Below are 19,973 nucleotides of genomic sequence, written 5' to 3'. Positions count from 1 at the left end.
CTCAATTGCCCAGTGTTGGTGATCACGTGCCACCTGGAGCCGCTTCTTCTTGTTTGTAGCTGATAGGAGTGGAACCAGGTGTGGTCATCTGATGTTTTTTGTTTATCGTCTTGGTAAACCCTAGACATTATCATGCGTGATAAGCCCAGGAAGCCATCCGTTTCTGAGATACTGGAACCAGCCCGTTCTAACGTTCAGAACCAGCCCGTTCTAACGTTCAGAACCAGCCCGTTCTAACGTTCAGAACCAGCCCGTTCTAACGTTCAGAACCAGCCCGTTCTAACGTTCAATCAAACAGTAACTGAATGCCTTGATGCATAGTGCATCTTTTTAGTGTTCAGGTTTGGGATCAGGTTAAAACATTACATTTAGTCTCTCATTCTGAAGGGTTAAGGTAAGGGTTAAGGTAAGGGTTCAGGTTCAGGTTAAAACATTACATTTAGTCTCTCATTCTGAATGGTTAAGGTTTGGGATCAGGTTAAAACATTACATTTAGTCTCTCATTCTGAATGGTTAAGGTATGGGATCAGGTTAAAACATTACATTTAGTCTCTCATTCTGAAGGGTTAAGGTAAGGGTTAAGGTTTGGGATAAGGTTAAAACATTACATTTAGTCTCTCATTCTGAATGGTTAAGGTAAGGGTTAAGGTTTGGGATCAGGTTAAAACATTACATTTAGTCTCTCATTCTGAATGGTTAAGGTAAGGGTTAAGGTAAGGGTTAAGGTATGGGTTAAGGTATGGGTTAAGGTAAGGGTTAAGGTTTGGGATCAGGTTAAAACATTACATTTAGTCTCTCATTCTGAATGGTTAAGGTAATGGTTAAGGTAAGGTTTGAGGTAAGGGTTAAGGTTTGGGTTAAGGTAAGGGTTAAGGTAAGGGTTAAGGTTTGGGATCAGGTTAAAACATTACATTTAGTCTCTCATTCTGAAGGGTTAAGGTAAGGGTTAAGGTAAGGGTTCAGGTTAAAACATTACATTTAGTCTCTCATTCTGAAGGGTTAAGGTAAGGGTTAAGGTAAGGGTTAAGGTAAGGGTTCAGGTTTGGGATCAGGTTAAAACATTACATTTAGTCTCTCATTCTGAATGGTTAAGGTATGGGATCAGGTTAAAACATTACATTTAGTCTCTCATTCTGAATGGTTAAGGTAAGGGTTAAGGTAAGGGTTCAGGTTTGGGATCAGGTTAAAACATTACATTTAGTCTCTCATTCTGAAGGGTTAAGGTAAGGGTTAAGGTAAGGGTTCAGGTTTGGGATCAGGTTAAAACATTACATTTAGTCTCTCATTCTGAAGGGTTAAGGTAAGGGTTAAGGTTTGGGATCAAGTTAAAACATTACATTTAGTCTCTCATTCTGAAGGGTTAAGGTAAGGGTTAAGGTAAGGGTTAAGGTAAGGGTTAAGGTAAGGGTTTAGGTTTGGGATCAGGTTAAAACATTACATTTAGTCTCTCATTCTGAATGGTTAAGGTAAGGGTTAAGGTAAGGGTTAAGGTAAGGGTTAAGGTTTGGGATCAGGTTAAAACATTACATTTAGTCTCTCATTCTGAATGGTTAAGGTAAGGGTTAAGGTAAGGGTTAAGGTTTGGGATCAGGTTAAAACATTACATTTAGTCTCTCATTCTGAAGGGTTAAGGTAAGGGTTAAGGTAAGGGTTCAGGTTTGGGATCAGGTTAAAACATTACATTTAGTCTCTCATTCTGAAGGGTTAAGGTAAGGGTTAAGGTAAGGGTTCAGGTTTGGGATCAGGTTAAAACATTACATTTAGTCTCTCATTCTGAATGGTTAAGGTAAGGGTTAAGGTAAGGGTTAAGGTTTGGGATCAGGTTAAAACATTACATTTAGTCTCTCATTCTGAAGGGTTAAGGTAAGGGTTAAGGTAAGGGTTAAGGTTTGGGATCAGGTTAAAACATTACATTTAGTCTCTCATTCTGAAGGGTTAAGGTAAGGGTTAAGGTTTGGGATCAGGTTAAAACATTACATTTAGTCTCTCATTCTGAAGGGTTAAGGTAAGGGTTAAGGTTTGGGATCAGGTTAAAACATTACATTTAGTCTCTCATTCTGAATGGTTAAGGTAAGGGTTAAGGTAAGGGTTAAGGTAAGGGTTAAGGTTTGGGATCAGGTTAAAACATTACATTTAGTCTCTCATTCTGAAGGGTTAAGGTAAGGGTTTAGGTTTGGGATCAGGTTAAAACATTACATTTAGTCTCTCATTCTGAATGGTTAAGGTAAGGGTTAAGGTAAGGGTTAAGGTAAGGGTTAAGGTTTGGGATCAGGTTAAAACATTACATTTAGTCTCTCATTCTGAATGGTTAAGGTAAGGGTTAAGGTAAGGGTTAAGGTTTGGGATCAGGTTAAAACATTACATTTAGTCTCTCATTCTGAAGGGTTAAGGTAAGGGTTAAGGTAAGGGTTCAGGTTTGGGATCAGGTTAAAACATTACATTTAGTCTCTCATTCTGAAGGGTTAAGGTAAGGGTTAAGGTAAGGGTTCAGGTTTGGGATCAGGTTAAAACATTACATTTAGTCTCTCATTCTGAATGGTTAAGGTAAGGGTTAAGGTAAGGGTTAAGGTTTGGGATCAGGTTAAAACATTACATTTAGTCTCTCATTCTGAAGGGTTAAGGTAAGGGTTAAGGTAAGGGTTCAGGTTTGGGATCAGGTTAAAACATTACATTTAGTCTCTCATTCTGAAGGGTTAAGGTAAGGGTTAAGGTTTGGGATCAGGTTAAAACATTACATTTAGTCTCTCATTCTGAATGGTTAAGGTAAGGGTTAAGGTAAGGGTTAAGGTAAGGGTTAAGGTTTGGGATCAGGTTAAAACATTACATTTAGTCTCTCATTCTGAAGGGTTAAGGTAAGGGTTTAGGTTTGGGATCAGGTTAAAACATTACATTTAGTCTCTCATTCTGAATGGTTAAGGTAAGGGTTAAGGTAAGGGTTAAGGTAAGGGTTAAGGTTTGGGATCAGGTTAAAACATTACATTTAGTCTCTCATTCTGAATGGTTAAGGTAAAGGTTAAGGTTTGGGATCAGGTTAAAACATTACATTTAGTCTCTCATTCTGAATGGTTAAGGTAAGGGTTAAGGTATGGGATCAGGTTAAAACATTACATTTAGTCTCTCATTCTGAAGGGTTAAGGTTAGGGTTAAGGTTTGGGATCAGGTTAAAACATTACATTTAGTCTCTCATTCTGAATGGTTAAGGTAAGGGTTAAGGTAAGGGTTAAGGTAAGGGTTAAGGTTTGGGATCAGGTTAAAACATTACATTTAGTCTCTCATTCTGAATGGTTAAGGTAAAGGTTAAGGTTTGGGATCAGGTTAAAACATTACATTTAGTCTCTCATTCTGAATGGTTAAGGTAAGGGTTAAGGTAAGGGTTAAGGTTTGGGATCAGGTTAAAACATTACATTTAGTCTCTCATTCTGAAGGGTTAAGGTAAGGGTTAAGGTAAGGGTTAAGGTAAGGGTTAAGGTTTGGGATCAGGTTAAAACATTACATTTAGTCTCTCATTCTGAAGGGTTAAGGTAAGGGTTAAGGTTTGGGATCAGGTTAAAACATTACATTTAGTCTCTCATTCTGAATGGTTAAGGTAAGGGTTAAGGTAAGGGTTAAGGTTTGGGATCAGGTTAAAACATTACATTTAGTCTCTCATTCTGAATGGTTAAGGTAAGGGTTAAGGTAAGGGTTAAGGTAAGGGTTAAGGTTTGGGATCAGGTTAAAACATTACATTTAGTCTCTCATTCTGAATGGTTAAGGTAAAGGTTAAGGTTTGGGATCAGGTTAAAACATTACATTTAGTCTCTCATTCTGAATGGTTAAGGTAAGGGTTAAGGTAAGGGTTAAGGTTTGGGATCAGGTTAAAACATTACATTTAGTCTCTCATTCTGAAGGGTTAAGGTAAGGGTTAAGGTAAGGGTTAAGGTAAGGGTTAAGGTTTGGGATCAGGTTAAAACATTACATTTAGTCTCTCATTCTGAAGGGTTAAGGTAAGGGTTAAGGTTTGGGATCAGGTTAAAACATTACATTTAGTCTCTCATTCTGAAGGGTTAAGGTTTGGGATCAGGTTAAAACATTACATTTAGTCTCTCATTCTGAATGGTTAAGGTAAAGGTTAAGGTTTGGGATCAGGTTAAAACATTACATTTAGTCTCTCATTCTGAATGGTTAAGGTAAGGGTTAAGGTTTGGGATCAGGTTAAAACATTACATTTAGTCTCTCATTCTGAATGGTTAAGGTAAGGGTTAAGGTAAGGGTTAAGGTAAGGGTTAAGGTTTGGGATCAGGTTAAAACATTACATTTAGTCTCTCATTCTGAATGGTTAAGGTAAGGGTTAAGGTAAGGGTTAAGGTAAGGGTTAAGGTAATGATTAAGGTAAGGTTTGAGGTAAGGGTTAAGGTTTGGGTTAAGGTAAGGGTTAAGGTTTGGGATCAGGTTAAAACATTACATTTAGTCTCTCATTCTGAATGGTTAAGGTAAAGGTTAAGGTATGGGTTAAGGTAAGGGTTAAGGTTAAGGTTAAGGTTTGAGGTATGGTTTGAGGTAAGGGTTGAGGTAAGGGTTAAGGTAAGGTTTGAGGTAAGGGTTAAGGTTTGGGTTAAGGTTTGGGTTAAGGTAAGGGTTAAGGTTTGGGTTAAGGTATGGGTTAAGGTAAGGGTTAAGGTAATGGTTAAGGTAAGGTTTGAGGTAAGGGTTAAGGTTTGGGTTAAGGTAAGGGTTAAGGTTTGAGGTAAGGGTTAAGGTATGGGTTAAGGTAAGGGTTAAGGTAATGGTTAAGGTAAGGGTTAAGGTAAGGGTTAAGGTAAGGGTTAAGGTAAGGGTTAAGGTAAGGGTTAAGGTTTGAGGTAAGGGTTAAGGTAAGGGTTAAGGTAAGGGTTAAGGTAATGGTTAAGGTAAGGGTTAAGGTAAGGGTTAAGGTAATGGTTAAGGTAAGGGTTAAGGTAAGGGTTAAGGTAAGGGTTAAGGTAAGGGTTAAGGTAATGGTTAAGGTAAGGGTTAAGGTAAGGGTTAAGGTAAGGGTTAAGGTTTGAGGTAAGGGTTGAGGTAAGGGTTAAGGTTTGGGTTAAGGTAAGGGTTAAGGTTTGAGGTAAGGGTTAAGGTAAGGGTTAAGGTAAGGGTTAAGGCAAGGGTTAAGGTTTGAGGTAAGGGTTGAGGTAAGGGTTAAGGTAAGGGTTGACGTAAGGGTTAAGGTAAGGGTTAAGGTTTGAGGTAAGGGTTAAGGTAAGGGTTAAGGTAAGGGTTAAGGCAAGGGTTAAGGTTTGAGGTAAGGGTTGAGGTAAGGGTTAAGGTTTGGGTTAAGGTTTGAGGTAAGGGTTAAGGTAAGGGTTAAGGTAAGGGTTAAGGCAAGGGTTAAGGTTTGAGGTAAGGGTTGAGGTAAGGGTTAAGGTTTGGGAAAGAGCTAAAACAAGTTTCTACCACTGGGATTGAACACGTGACCTTTAGCTCCAGAGGGAATAGGATTACTTTGAACCACCACCCATGTCCACACCACCCCCAGCAAAACCCAAGCCTACTTGATGGCAATAGTGCTCAATGTTGCCCCAAGTGGACATTTTTGAAGGGGTTTGCCGACATCCTCAGGACATAGACAGACATCCAATTCTGAAGTAAATCTTGAGTGGTCTCGCTGGATTGAGAGCGTAGACAAGGAAAACCACGAGAGAGATGGGAGAGAAGAGAGTAGATAAAGAGTCAGAGAAGACCAACATAGCAGAGAAAGAGGCCATATGTTCTGATTGTTCATTTCCTGTGTTCTGGGTTCACAATGGCAATTTGACAATGTTCAGCAGGCTAACTCAGTAGAGTTTAGACTCAGACTCATTAACACAGTGTTGTTCTACCTCAGTAGAGTTTAGACTCAGACTCATGAACACAGTGATGTTCTACCTCAGTAGAGTTTAGACTCAGACTCATTAACACAGTGTTGTTCTACCTCAGTCGAGTTTAGACTCAGACTCATTAACACAGTGTTGTTCTACCTCAGTAGAGTTTAGACTCAGTCTCATTAACACAGTGTTGATCTACCTCAGTAGAGTTTAGACTCAGTCTCATTAACACAGTGTTGATCTACCTCAGTAGAGTTTAGACTCAGACTCATTAACACAGTGATGTTCTACCTCAGTAGAGTTTAGACTCAGACTCATTAACACAGTGATGTTCTACCTCAGTAGAGTTTAGACTCAGACTCATTAACACAGTGTTGTTCTACCTCAGTAGAGTTTAGACTCAGTCTCATTAACACAGTGGTGTTCTACCTCAGTAGAGTTTAGACTCAGACTCATTAACACAGTGTTGTTCTACCTCAGTAGAGTTTAGACTCAGACTCATTAACACAGTGATGTTCTACCTCAGTAGAGGTTAGACTCAGACTCATTAACACAGTGTTGTTCTACCTCAGTAGAGTTTAGACTCAGACTCATTAACACAGTGATGTTCTACCTCAGTAGAGTTTAGACTCAGACTCATTAACACAGTGTTGTTCTACCTCAGTAGAGTTTAGACTCAGTCTCATTAACACAGTGGTGTTCTACCTCAGTAGAGTTTAGACTCAGACTCATTAACACAGTGTTGTTCTACCTCAGTAGAGTTTAGACAGACTCATTAACACAGTGATGTTCTACCTCAGTAGAGTTTAGACTCAGACTCATTAACACAGTGTTGTTATACCTCAGTAGAGTTTAGACTCAGACTCATTAACACAGTGTTGTTCTACCTCAGTAGAGTTTAGACTCAGACTCATTAACACAGTGGTGTTCTACCTCAGTAGAGTTTAGACTCAGACTCATTAACACAGTGTTGTTCTACCTCAGTAGAGTTTAGACTCAGTCTCATTAACACGGTGATGTTCTACCTCAGTAGAGTTTAGACTCAGACTCATTAACACAGTGGTGTTCTACCTCAGTAGAGTTTAGACTCAGACTCATTAACACAGTGTTGTTCTACCTCAGTAAAGTTTAAACTCAGACTCATTAACACAGTGGTGTTCTACCTCAGTAGAGTTTAGACTCAGACTCATTAACACAGTGTTGTTCTACCTCAGTAGAGTTTAGACTCAGTCTCATTAACACAGTGATGTTCTACCTCAGTAGAGTTTAGACTCAGACTCATTAACACAGTGGTGTTCTACCTCAGTAGAGTTTAGACTCAGTCTCATTAACACAGTGTTGTTCTACCTCAGTAGAGTTTAGACTCAGACTCATTAACACAGTGATGTTCTACCTCAGTAAAGTTTAAACTCAGACTCATTAACACAGTGGTGTTCTACCTCAGTAGAGTTTAGACTCAGACTCATTAACACAGTGTTGTTCTACCTCAGTAGAGTTTAGACTCAGTCTCATTAACACAGTGATGTTCTACCTCAGTAGAGTTTAGACTCAGACTCATTAACACAGTGGTGTTCTACCTCAGTAGAGTTTAGACTCAGTCTCATTAACACAGTGATGTTCTACCTCAGTAGAGTTTAGACTCAGACTCATTAACACAGTGTTGTTCTACCTCAGTAGAGTTTAGATTCAGACTCATTAACACAGTGATGTTCTACCTCAGTAGAGTTTAGACTCAGACTCATTAACACAGTGTTTTTCTGGCCCTCTACTCTTTTCTATTTTTTTACCAATGACCTGCCACCACTGGCATTAAACAAAGCATGTGTGTCCATGTATGCTGATGACTCAACAATATGATGACTCAACTAATGAAGTCACTGAAACCCTTAACAAAGAGTTGCAGTCTATTTTGTAATGGGTGGCCGGTAATAAACTGGTCCTGAACATCTCTAAAACTAAGAGCATTGTATTTGGTACAAATTCCCTAATTTCTGGACCTCAGTTGAATCTGGTAATGAATGGTGTGGCTGTTGAACAAGTTGGGGAGACTAAATTACTAGTTGTTACTTTTGTAACATGTCATGGTCAAAACATATAGATTCAATGGTGATAACAATGGAGAGAGGCCTGGCCATAATAAAGAGATGCTCTGCTTTTTTGACACCACACTCCAAAAAGCAAGTTCTGCAGGTTCTAGTTGAGTTTAATCTTGATTATTGTCCAGTCGTGTGGTCGAGTGCTGCAAGGAAAGACCTAGTTAACCTTTCTAGCCCAGGGGTACACCCACAACATTCCGCTGAATTTTTTTTTTTTTAGAAATATGTAACTTTCACACATTAACAAGTCCAATCCAGCAAATGAAAGATAAACATATTGTTAATATATCTACCCATCATGTCCGATTTTTAAAATGTTTTACAGCGAAAACACAACATATATTTATGTTAGATCACCACCAAATCCAAAAAACACACAGCCATTTTTCCCAGCCAAAGATAGTCACACAAAAGCAGAAATAGAGATAAAATTAATCACTAACCTTTGATAATCTTCATTAGCTGACACTCATAGGACATCATGTTACACAATACATTTATGTTTTGTTCGATAATGTGCATATTTATATCCACAAATCTCGGTTTACATTGGCGCCATGTTCAGAAATGCCTCCAAAATATCCGGAGTAATTACAGAGAGCCACGTCAAATAACAGAAATACTCATCATAAACTTTGATGAAAGATACATGTTTTAAATATAATTAAAGATACACTGGTTCTTAATGCAACCGCTGTGTCAGATTTTTTTTAAACTTTAGGAAAAAGCATACCATGCAATAATCTGAGACGGCGCTCAGAAATACACAACATTTCTCCGCCATGTTGGAGTCAACAGAAATACAACATTACATCATAAATATTCCCTTACCTTTGATGATCTTTCATCAGAATGCCGTGCCAGGAATCCTAGTTCCACAATAAATCGTTGTTTTATTCGATAATGTTCATTACTAGTGTCCAATTAGCTACTTTTGCTAGCACTTTTAGTTCACATGTCCAAACGCTGGTCCAGGCGAACTCGGACGAAAACTTCAAAAAGTTATATTCCAGGTCGAATAAACTGGTCAAATTAAGTAGAGAATCAATCTTCACGATGTTGTTATCATATATATCCAATAACGTTCCAACCGGAGCATTTCTTCATGTCTGTATAAGTAATGGAACACATGGCCATATCATGACTAGCGCGCATGACCAGGAACTAGCATTCTGCCAGACCACTGACTCAAATAGCTGCCATCCGGCCCCACATCACACTAGAGGCTTCATTCCACGTTCTACAGACTGTTGACATCTAGTGGAAGGCGTAGGAAGTGCAAACAGATCCATATATTACAGGGAATTGAATAGGCGATGACTTTAACATCGACCCTTCTCAGAATTCTCACTTCCTGTTTGGAAGTTTACCTGCCATATGAGTTCTGTTATACTCACAGACATAATTCAAACAGTTTTAGAAACTTCAGAGTGTTTTCTATCCAATAGTAATAATAATATGCATATATTAGCATCTGGGACAGAGTAGGAGGCAGTTCACTATGGGCACACGATTCATCCAAAGTGAAAATGCTGCCCCCTATCCCAAACAGGTTTTAAGCTGCATCTGGCCCAGAACAGAGCAGCACGTCTTGCTCTTAATTGTAATCAGAGGGCTGATATAAATACTATGTATGCCAGCCTCTCTTGGCTAAGAGTTGAGGAGAGACTGACTGCATCACTTCTTTTTATAAGAAACATTAATGTGTTGAAAATTCCAAGTTGTTTGCATAGTCAACTTACACACAGCTCTGACACAGACACTTACCCCACCAGACATGCCACCAGGGGTCTTTTCACAGTCCCCAAATCCAGAACAAATTCTTCGAAAATGTACAGTATTATATAGAGCCATTATTGCATGGAACTTCCTTCCATCTCATATTGCTCAAATAAACAACAAACTTGGTTTAAAAAAACTGATAAACCAACACCTCGTGGCACAACGCCTCTCCCCTATTTGACCTAGATAGTTTGTGTGTATGTATTGATATCTAGGCTACCAGTGCCTTTGCATTTTTTTTATGTAGTTCTGTCCTTGAGCTGTTATTGTCTATTAATGTTCTGTATTATGTTGTGTGGACCCCCAGGAAGAGTAGCTGCTGCTTTTGCAACAGCTAATGGGGATCCTAATAAAATACCAAATACCAAAATACCTCAGTAGAGTTTAGAGTCAGACCCATCAACACACAGCAAACACACACACACACACAGTTGCACAGGAACGCACGCACATGTACACCCGCGAACGCAGGCAGGCAGCAGGGATGCACACGCACACACATACACACACACACACACACACACACACACACACACACACACACACACACACACACACACACACACACACACACACACACACACACACACACACGCACACACACACGCACACACACACACACACACACACACACACTTTACGACACTGTTCAGAAGTTCTCTTTCATTTGAAACTTTGTTTCTTAAATCCTTTATTGTTGTTGTAATGAGTTCTTTTACAGTCATGTTTTTTTTTTTTATCGTATTTTTAATAACTTGTAGAAAATACACTTTATGACACTGTCATGAAGCATTATGACCATCCTGTGTCACTTTACTTGGAGCGCGTTGGTAAATTCACTCTGGCTATCTACTGCGACTTCAGAGAACTCTCGTTTGACTGTACCAGAGCGCTGAATAACTGAGGAATTTACGAACACTCAACACCTGTTGAATATGGCCGGTGTCAATAAACGTTGGGGAAAAAAGGGTATTTCAATTGTTGCCAGCAGCACAGTTACAGTCACCAACGCTCTGGATAACATGACAACAGCCTAACCAGCTCTGCTAGGGTGTGTAAAATGGTCAGAGTGGGGTGTTCTCTCATTTGTGTCTGGATGTAGATAGCAAGCTAGCCAACGTTAGCCAGTTAGCTTGGGTGCTTGACTGCTGTTGTTACGTCAGAACGGTCAGATCAACTCTCCTCCTCATCCAGTGCATCCAGAATTTACAAACAGATAATCTGACAACGCTCTAGGTGTTATAACCATCCATACAATAACTACTGTTGTAGGTTATGTGGGCTTTGACACTCTTATGTAGGTGTCATAACCAGCCATAAATTCTCCCGCAGATTTTTACGGAAAAAAAAAACGTTTTCCCAACACTCTGTTAAACATCTGTTCTGAATAAATATTCTAAGATTTATGCAGAAAGACACGACACCTTGAGTTTATTTTGGTGAAGTGGATTTACACTTGGTAATGAAATTACAACATGGGTCCCTGAGCTGTACAACACAGTAATGTATAGTTATGGATATGAATGTCATTCTGCTCAACTTTCTTTAGACGAGGGAGAGAAAATTAGAAAATTATTTTAAGATATGTGGGTTTTTGGTAACGGATTTACAAGACACAAGGCAATATTTCTTAAATTTACAGAAGGTAAAAAACTAAATCCAACACAAAAAATATGTGTTGATATTAGTTGATATTAGTTAATATTAGTTAATTATCCTGTGTTGGTATTAGTTGGTATTAGTTAATTATCCTGTGTCGATATTAGTTGATATTAGTTGGTATTAGTTGATATTAGTTGATATTAGTTGGTATCAGTATATATTAGTTGGTATTAGTTGATATTAGTTGATATCAGTATATATTAGTTGGTATTAGTTGGTATTAGTTGGTATTAGTAGATATTAGTTGATATTAGTTGATATCAGTATATATTAGTTGGTATTAGTTGGTATTAGTATATATTAGTTAATTATCCTTTGTTGATATTAGATGGTATTAGTTGGTATTAGTTGATATTAGTTGGTTTTAGTATATATTAGTTGGTATTAGTTGGTTTTAGTTGGTATTAGTTGATATTAGTTGATATTAGTTGGTATTAGTTGGTATTAGTTTATATGAGAATATATTAGTTGGTAGTAGTTGATATTAGTTTATATTAGTTTATATGAGTATATATTAGTTGGTATTAGTTGTTATTAGTTGGTATTAGTTTATATTAGTTGATATTAGTTTATATGAGTATATATTAGTTGGTATTAGTTGTTATTAGTTGATATTCATTGGTATTAGTTGCTATTAGTTGGTATTAGTTCATATTAGTTGATATTAGTTTATATGAGTATATATTAGTTGGTATTAGTTGATATTAGTTGGTATTAGTTGTTATTAGTTTATATTCGTTGGTATTAGTAGGTATTCGTTGATATTAGTTTATATGAGTATATATTAGTTGGTATTAGTTGATATTAGTTGGTATTAGTTGTTATTAGTTGATATTCGTTGGTATTAGTTTAAAAACTTCAAGCAATCTGTCCGGCGCCATCTTGGAGAGGCACCTATTCTAATCGATAAGTAATCATAAACTTGACTAAAAAAATACATGTTGGACAGCAAATGAAAGATACATTAGTTCTTAATGCAACCGCTGTGTTAGATTTTTAAAATTAACGTTACTGCGCAATACAGCGTGCGCTAAAGCGAGACCGCACCGAAATTCATGGCGGAATTATTATTTGACATTTGTCAACATAAATACGAATTAACAGCATAAAGACTGCTTACTATTTGCTGAGCTTCCATCAGAATCTTGGGCAAGGTGTCCTTTCTCCAGAACAATCGTCTTTTGGTTGAAAGATGTCCTCTTCTCCTGTCGAAATAGCCGCTAACGTTAGCTATGTGCCGGAAAGGTGTCCAACTCCTGATAGCGCGTCACAAAGAAATCCCAGAAAATCGCAATAAACTGATATAAACTGCTATAAGTCGGTTTAAATTAACTACCTTATGATGTCTTTAACAACTATAACGAATAAAAACATGACCGGAGATATAGAACTGCTAAAACGAAAGCTTTGCAGGACGCCATTGTGATGTCCCTCTTGCGCCAGGCGCCCCGTTGAAAAGAACGGTACTTCCGTTCCACGGTCTTATATAGGGCCCCAGATGGTGCAATCTACTCCATTCAAATTCTCACCGCTTACTGACATCTAGAGGAAGGCGTATGCAGTGCATGTAGCCCCGTAGCTTACATGGGGACTTATAAACTGACCTCAGAACAGGGACCTCGATTTCAGAAATCTCACTTCCTGACAGGAAATGTGCTGCAGAATGAGTTCTGTTTCACTCAGAGAAATAATTCAAACGGTTTTAGAAACTAGAGAGTGTTTTCTATCCAATAGTAATAATAATATGCATATTGTACGAGCAAGAATTGAGTACGAGGCAGTTTAATTTGGGAACGTAATTATTACAAAGTCGAAATGGCGCCCCCCTATTGACAAAAGGTTAACAATGCAAGTGGAAGAGCTACATTATAATAGTCTTGATTGGCAGTGAAGTAAGTGTCTAATTGGGCACCAGGAGAGAGTTAGTCAGGCTGGTAATCAGTCGTGATTCAGGAGGTACGGTAGTAACACGACACTAGATCTGCAGTCTATTTAATGTCGGAGGGGCGTGCATGTTTAATTAAGGTGACCACGTTTAAAATACCCAAATGTGGGATATATACGGATGATTTTGCGGGACAATGTAGCCTACATGAATAAAAAATAAAAAATATTGTGGCAGTAGGCAAGAAAGAAAGGCCTGCGTTTTTCTTGTAGAAAATGTTTTCTAAGAATTTTCTAAGAATCCTCATCTCCATTATCTTTAGTAAGAAAACCTTTTTGTCTTCTGATGACATTGTTTCTCTTGTTATTATTAAACTTCAGAGAATGTATGGTTGCTGTAGAAACATACAATAAAACAATTGTTTTGCCTATCCAAGACACTTGTCAGGAAATCCTAACTATAACAACAGTGTATCAATATATCAATATATTGTGGTAACCCAACATCTGGCGACTCCGTCAGTAGGTTCAGATCTCTTGGCGTAATGGCTAACTGTGTTAGGGTTGACTGTCGTCGTACCTTCAGGATTCACTATAGAGTAGCAGCAACTAATGTCTATTTTCTCCATCATATTTTTTATTTTTTTAACCTTTATTTAACTAGGCAAGTAAGTTAAAGAACAAATTCATATTTTCAATGACTGCCTAGGAACAGTGGGTTAACTGCCTTGTTCAGGAGCAGAACGACAGATTTGTAACTTGTCAGCTCAGGGATTTGAACTTGCAACCTTTCGGTTACTATTCCAATACTCTAACCACTAGGCTACGCTGCCGCCCCACATCACTGGAACGTACTGGTCATGCTGTCTTTCCTCGAGACACATTGATCTAATCTATTGTTCTCTCCTGTCTTCTTTCCTCTTTCCTTTTCTTCTTTCCTCTTTCCTCATCCTTTCCATCTCCTCCTCTTCATCCTCCTCTTGTTCCTCTTCTTTGCTTTTGTTGGTGGCTCCTGCAGTGACGGCACAGAAAAGCACATTGAGAGGTGAGTTGGTGGGTTGTCTCGTCCTCCGCTCTAGCTGTTCTGCTGTAGTTTCTCTATAGTACTGTGTATGCAATAGCTGTTCTCGAAGTCTTCTATACTAGTTACTATAGTTCCTAATATACGTTAGCTGTTCTAGAAGTCTTCTGTACTAGTTACTATAGTTCCTAATATACAATAGCTGTTTTCGAAGTCTTCTGTACTAGTTACTATAGTTCCTAATATACGTTAGCTGTTCTATAAGTCTTATGTACCAGTTACTATAGTCCCTAATATACGTTAGCTGTTCTAGAAGTCTTCTGTACTAGTTACTATAGTTCCTAATACACGTTAGCTGTTCTATAAGTCTTATGTACTATTTACTATAGTTCCTAATATACGTTAGCTGTTCTCGAAGTCTTCTGTACTAGTTACTATAGTTCTTAATATTCGTTAGCTGTTCTAGAAGTATTATATACTAGTTACTATAGTTCCTAATATACGTTAGCTGTTCTAGAAGTCTTCTATACTAGTTACTATAGTTCCTAATATACGTTAGCTGTTCTAGAAGTCTTCTGTACTAGTTACTATAGTTCCTAATATACGTTAGCTGTTCTAGAAGTCTTCTGTACTAGTTACTATAGTTCCTAATAGACGTTAGCTGTTCTAGAAGTATTCTGTACTAGTTACTATAGTTCCTAATATACGTTAGCTGTTCTAGAAGTATTATATACTAGTTACTATAGTTCCTAATATACGGTAGCTGTTCTAGAAGTCTTCTATACTAGTTACTATAGTTCCTAATACACGTTAGCTGTTCTAGAAGTCATCTGTACTAGTTACTATAGTTCCTAATAGACGTTAGCTGTTCTAGAAGTCTTCTGTACTAGTTACTATAGTTCCTAATATACGTTAGCTGTTCTAGAAGTATTCTGTACTAGTTACTACAGTTCCTAATACACGTTAGCTGTTCTAGAAGTCTTCTATACTAGTTACTATAGTTCATAATATATGTTAGCTGTTCTAGAAGTATTCTGTACTAGTTACTATAGTTCCTAATACACGTTAGCTGTTCTAGAAGTCTTCTGTACTAGTTACTATAGTTCCTAATATACGTTAGCTGTTCTAGAAGTCTTCTATACTAGTTACTATAGTTCCTAATATATGTTAGCTGTTCTAGAAGTCTTCTATACTAGTTACTATAGTTCCTAATACACGTCAGCTGTTCTAGAAGTCTTCTGTACTAGTTGTTCATGCATAGTTGCGTTGTTAGTTATATTCTCTAGTCTGTGTTGCGAGTAGTCAGTGCTTATGTTGTTTTATCTGGGATTGTTGCTTTGTGGGTAGATGGCAATGGTGTTATATTGATGTATTAGCATTTTGTATTGTATTGTCACTATTACTAACGTAGGTGGTTGTATGCAAGTATATTCTCTCCCATGTGGGGTGAAACGTTGGCTTTCATGGAGAAATATCTGAGACACACACACACACACACACACACAAACAATGAGAGCGAGAGAGGGATAACCCACACATTGATGTAGTGGTGAAAGCTGGAGAATGTTATATTTTTTTTTAAAGTATTTCACCTTTATTTAACTAGGCAAGTCAGTTAAGAACAAATTCTTATTTAAAATGACAGCCTAACCCCCTGGCTAAACCCTAACCCGGATGACGCTGGACCAATTGTGCATCGCCCTATGGGACTCCCAATCACGGCCGTTCGTGATACAGCCTGGAATCCAACCAGGGTCTGTAGTGACGCCACTAGCACCGAGATGCAGTGACTTTAGACCGCTGCGTCACTCCGGAGCCTCCAATGTAGCCTGTGTAAGTTCTCTGATCAGCATAATTCCAGACAGGCCTTTTCCTCCAATACCTTCAATCAGAGAGGAGACCACACACACACACACACACACACACACACACACACAAACACAAACACAAACACAAACACAAACACACACACAGTCAGTCATTAAACAATTGAGTGAGTGGAGAGGACTTGTACTCGTCTCGGTGATCTACAGACAGTCTTTTCTCCTATTAAGGAAGGAATGGATTTCCTATAGTGACGTATGAGAGTAATGATAGCAGGACCACAGTGTGTAAGTCTGTTCCTAGAGCAATGGGAAAACAAGATGGTGACTATTTATAGCTCATATGACGCTTTTGACAGATCTAACATGTGACATCAATAACAGGAAGGAGAGGCAGTCCGTAAATGAGCCTGAAGAAATTTCATATAAAAAATAAAAAAAAATATGTATTTGTCACATGCGCCGAATACAACAGACCTTTCAGTGAAATGCTTACGTACAAGCCCCTAACCAACAATGACGGCAGAGAGAAGTCTATTTGACTAGGGCAAGTCAGTTAAGAACATATTCTTATTTACAATGACAGCCTACCCTCGGCCAACCCAGACGACGCTGGGCCAATTGAGACTCACAATCACAGCCGGATGTGATGCAGCCTGGATTTGACCCAGGGACTGTAGTGACGCCTCTTGCACTAAGATGCAGTGCCTTAGACCGCTGCGCCACTCGGGAGCCCAAATGTACTGGGCCGTATGCACTACCCTCTGTAGTGCCTTGCGGTCGGAGGCCGAGCAGTTGCCATACCAGGCAATGATGCAACCAGTCAGGATGCTCTCGATGGTGCAGCTGTAGAACCTTTTGAGGATCTGAGGACCCATGCCAAATTTTTCAGTCTCCTGAGGGGGAATAGGTTTTGTCGTGCCCTCTTCACGACTGTCTTGGTGTGCTTGGACCATTTTTATTATTTTTATTTAAAAATATATATTTTTTTATTGGGGGTAGATCAGCTTAATATTGTGGAAAGAATGTTGCTTCCATCAATGTAATTGTCCACATCATTTCCAACCCCCCATATATTTTTGGGGGTAAATATATATATCCATACATGCATGCATACATATACACATACCTATATAGATATACATACTTTTTTAAAGAATATACCTTTATTATTATTCCCTGCAAACCCTACCACCGATCCCCCAATTGGAGTAAACTCATAAACACTTCTACTTTTACCTTCAATTTATACATCTTATACACATTTTACAGACACAGTCTACTTTACAATAGTTCTCTCTTGTTTGTTCTTAGTCCTTCCTCTATTTCTGCTATTTCACTAAATTTCCGAACCTATATACATTTTACAGATCCCGTATGTTTTACATTGTTTATCTTGTTATTAGTCCCACCCTTCAGCTCCATTCAACCCTTCCCATCTATCTCTCAACATCATCCATTTCGGATTTCTATTTGCCATATATTTTTCAACTGTGCTGTGATGCTTCACAAAAGTACTGAACCTTTCAATTCTCATAGCTTCTACAGATTGTAAATTAAAAAATAATATTTTTTGCTAAAATAATAATTATAATATTGATTGATTGACTATGGCTTTTCAAATCACCCAGTACTGCTATCTGTAGCGTTAGTTCTAGGCAAATGTTGCAATTCTTCAGCCATTCCTGGACCTGTGACCAAAAACGAGCTACATATGGACAATACCAAAATAAATGATCTAATGACTCTGCCTCCTCACAGCAGAATCTGCAGAGCTGGGAAGATTGTATCCCCCATATATATAACATTCTATTAGTTGCAAGAATTTTGTATAGTAATTTAAATTGAAAAATGTGAAGTTTTGAATCCGGCGTTGTTTTGCGTATCAATTCATAAACCATGTGCCATGGAATGGGTACATCGAAAATCTCTTCCCAACTATTTAGCAATTTATGTGGCACAGCTGTCCGTTTTTTTGTCCTCAAATAAAATTGGTGTATGTTTTTATTTATCACACTTTTCTTTAACCATTTATGTTCTTTAATACAGGGCCGACATACAAGTTCCTTACTTTTTTCCCCTTCTACTTGCCTCTTCCATTTTTGTGGTAATGCTCAAATTAATTGGATGTCATTTTGGGTAGAATTTTGTGCTTGGACCATGTTAGTTTGTTGGTGATGTGGACACCATGTTACTTGAAGCTCTCAACCTGCTCCACTTCAGCCCCATCGATGAAAAGGGGGGCGTGCTCGGGTCCTTCTTTTCCTGTAGTCCACAATCATCTCCTTTGTCTTGATGACGTTGAGGGAGATGTTGTTGTCCTGGCACCACAAGGCCAGGTCTCTGACCTCCTCCCTGTAAGCTGTCTCGTCGTTGTCGGTGATCAGGCTGTTGTGTCATCGGCAAACTTAATGATGGTGTTGGAGTAATGCCTGGCAATGCATTCATTACTGAACAGGGAGAACAGGAGGGGACTGAGCACACACCCCTGAGGGGCACTGTGGCCAGACGGACCTAGAGACTGCTATCAGTACCCTAGTATACCCCACACCTAGAGACTGCTATCAGTACCCTAGTATACCCCACACCTAGAGACTGCTCTCAGTATCCTAGTATACAAGATTACTATCAGTATCCTGGTATACCCCACACCTAGAGACTGCTATCAGTACCCTAGTATACCCCACACCTAGAGACTGCTATCAGTATCCTGGTATACCCCACACTTAGAGACTGCTATCAGTATCCTGGTATACCCCACACTTAGAGACTGCTATCAGTATCCTGGTATACCCCACACTTAGAGACTGCTATCAGTATCCTGGTATACCCCACACCTAGAGACTGCTATCAGTACCCTAGTATACCCCACACCTAGAGACTGCTATCAGTATCCTGGTATACCCCACACTTAGAGACTGCTATCAGTATCCTGGTATACCCCACACCTAGAGACTGCTATCAGTACCCTAGTATACCCCACACCTATAGACTGCTATCAGTATCCTGGTATACCCCACACTTAGAGACTGCTATCAGTATCCTGGTATACCCCACACCTAGAGACTGCTATCAGTACCCTAGTATACCCCACACCTAGAGACTGCTATCAGTATCCTGGTATACCCCACACCTAGAGACTGCTATCAGTACCCTAGTATACCCCACACCTAGAGACTGCTCTCAGTATCCTAGTATACCCCACATCTAGAGACTGCTATCAGTATCCTAGTACACCCCACACACCTAGAGACTGCTACCAGTATCCTAGTACACCCCACACACCTAGAGACTGCTCTCAGTATGCTAGTATACCCCACACCTAGAGACTGCTATCAGTACCCTAGTATACCCCCCACCTAGAGACTGCTATCAGTACCCTAGTATACCCCCCACCTAGAGACTGCTATCAGTATCCTAGTATACCCCACACCTAGAGACTGCTATCAGTATCCTAGTATACCACACACCTAGAGACTGCTATCAGTATCCTAGTATACAAGACTACTATCAGTATCCTGGTATACCCCACACCTAGAGACTGCTATCAGTACCCTAGTATACCCCACACCTATAGACTGCTATCAGTATCCTAGTATACCCCACACCTAGAGACTGCTATCAGTACCCTAGTATACCCCCCACCTAGACACTGCTATCAGTATCCTAGTATACCCCACACCTAGAGACTGCTATCAGTATCCTAGTATACCACACACCTAGAGACTGCTATCAGTATCCTAGTATACAAGACTACTATCAGTATCCTAGTATACCCCACACCTAGAGACTGCTATCAGTACCCTAGTATACCCCACACCTAGAGACTGCTATCAGTATCCTAGTATACCCCACACCTAGAGACTGCTATCAGTACCCTAGTATA

General features: G+C 39.0%; 1 protein-coding gene across 1 annotated transcript in view; it reads left to right on the top strand.

Moving 5' to 3' along the window:
- LOC120021172 (cell adhesion molecule 2-like) overlaps positions 1-19,973 on the top strand; it is a 660,300-nt gene that overhangs the window by 379,264 nt on the left and 261,063 nt on the right. The window contains exon 2 of the mRNA XM_038964810.1: positions 14,262-14,288. Coding sequence (XP_038820738.1) covers positions 14,262-14,288 — 27 coding nt within the window. The remainder of the gene's footprint in view (positions 1-14,261; positions 14,289-19,973) is intronic.

Source organism: Salvelinus namaycush, chromosome 26 (assembly GCF_016432855.1).
Source record: "Salvelinus namaycush isolate Seneca chromosome 26, SaNama_1.0, whole genome shotgun sequence".
NCBI lineage: Eukaryota > Metazoa > Chordata > Actinopteri > Salmoniformes > Salmonidae > Salvelinus > Salvelinus namaycush.
The sequence above is the reverse complement of the archived record's forward strand: the minus strand, read 5'-3'. Positions and strand labels throughout refer to the sequence as shown.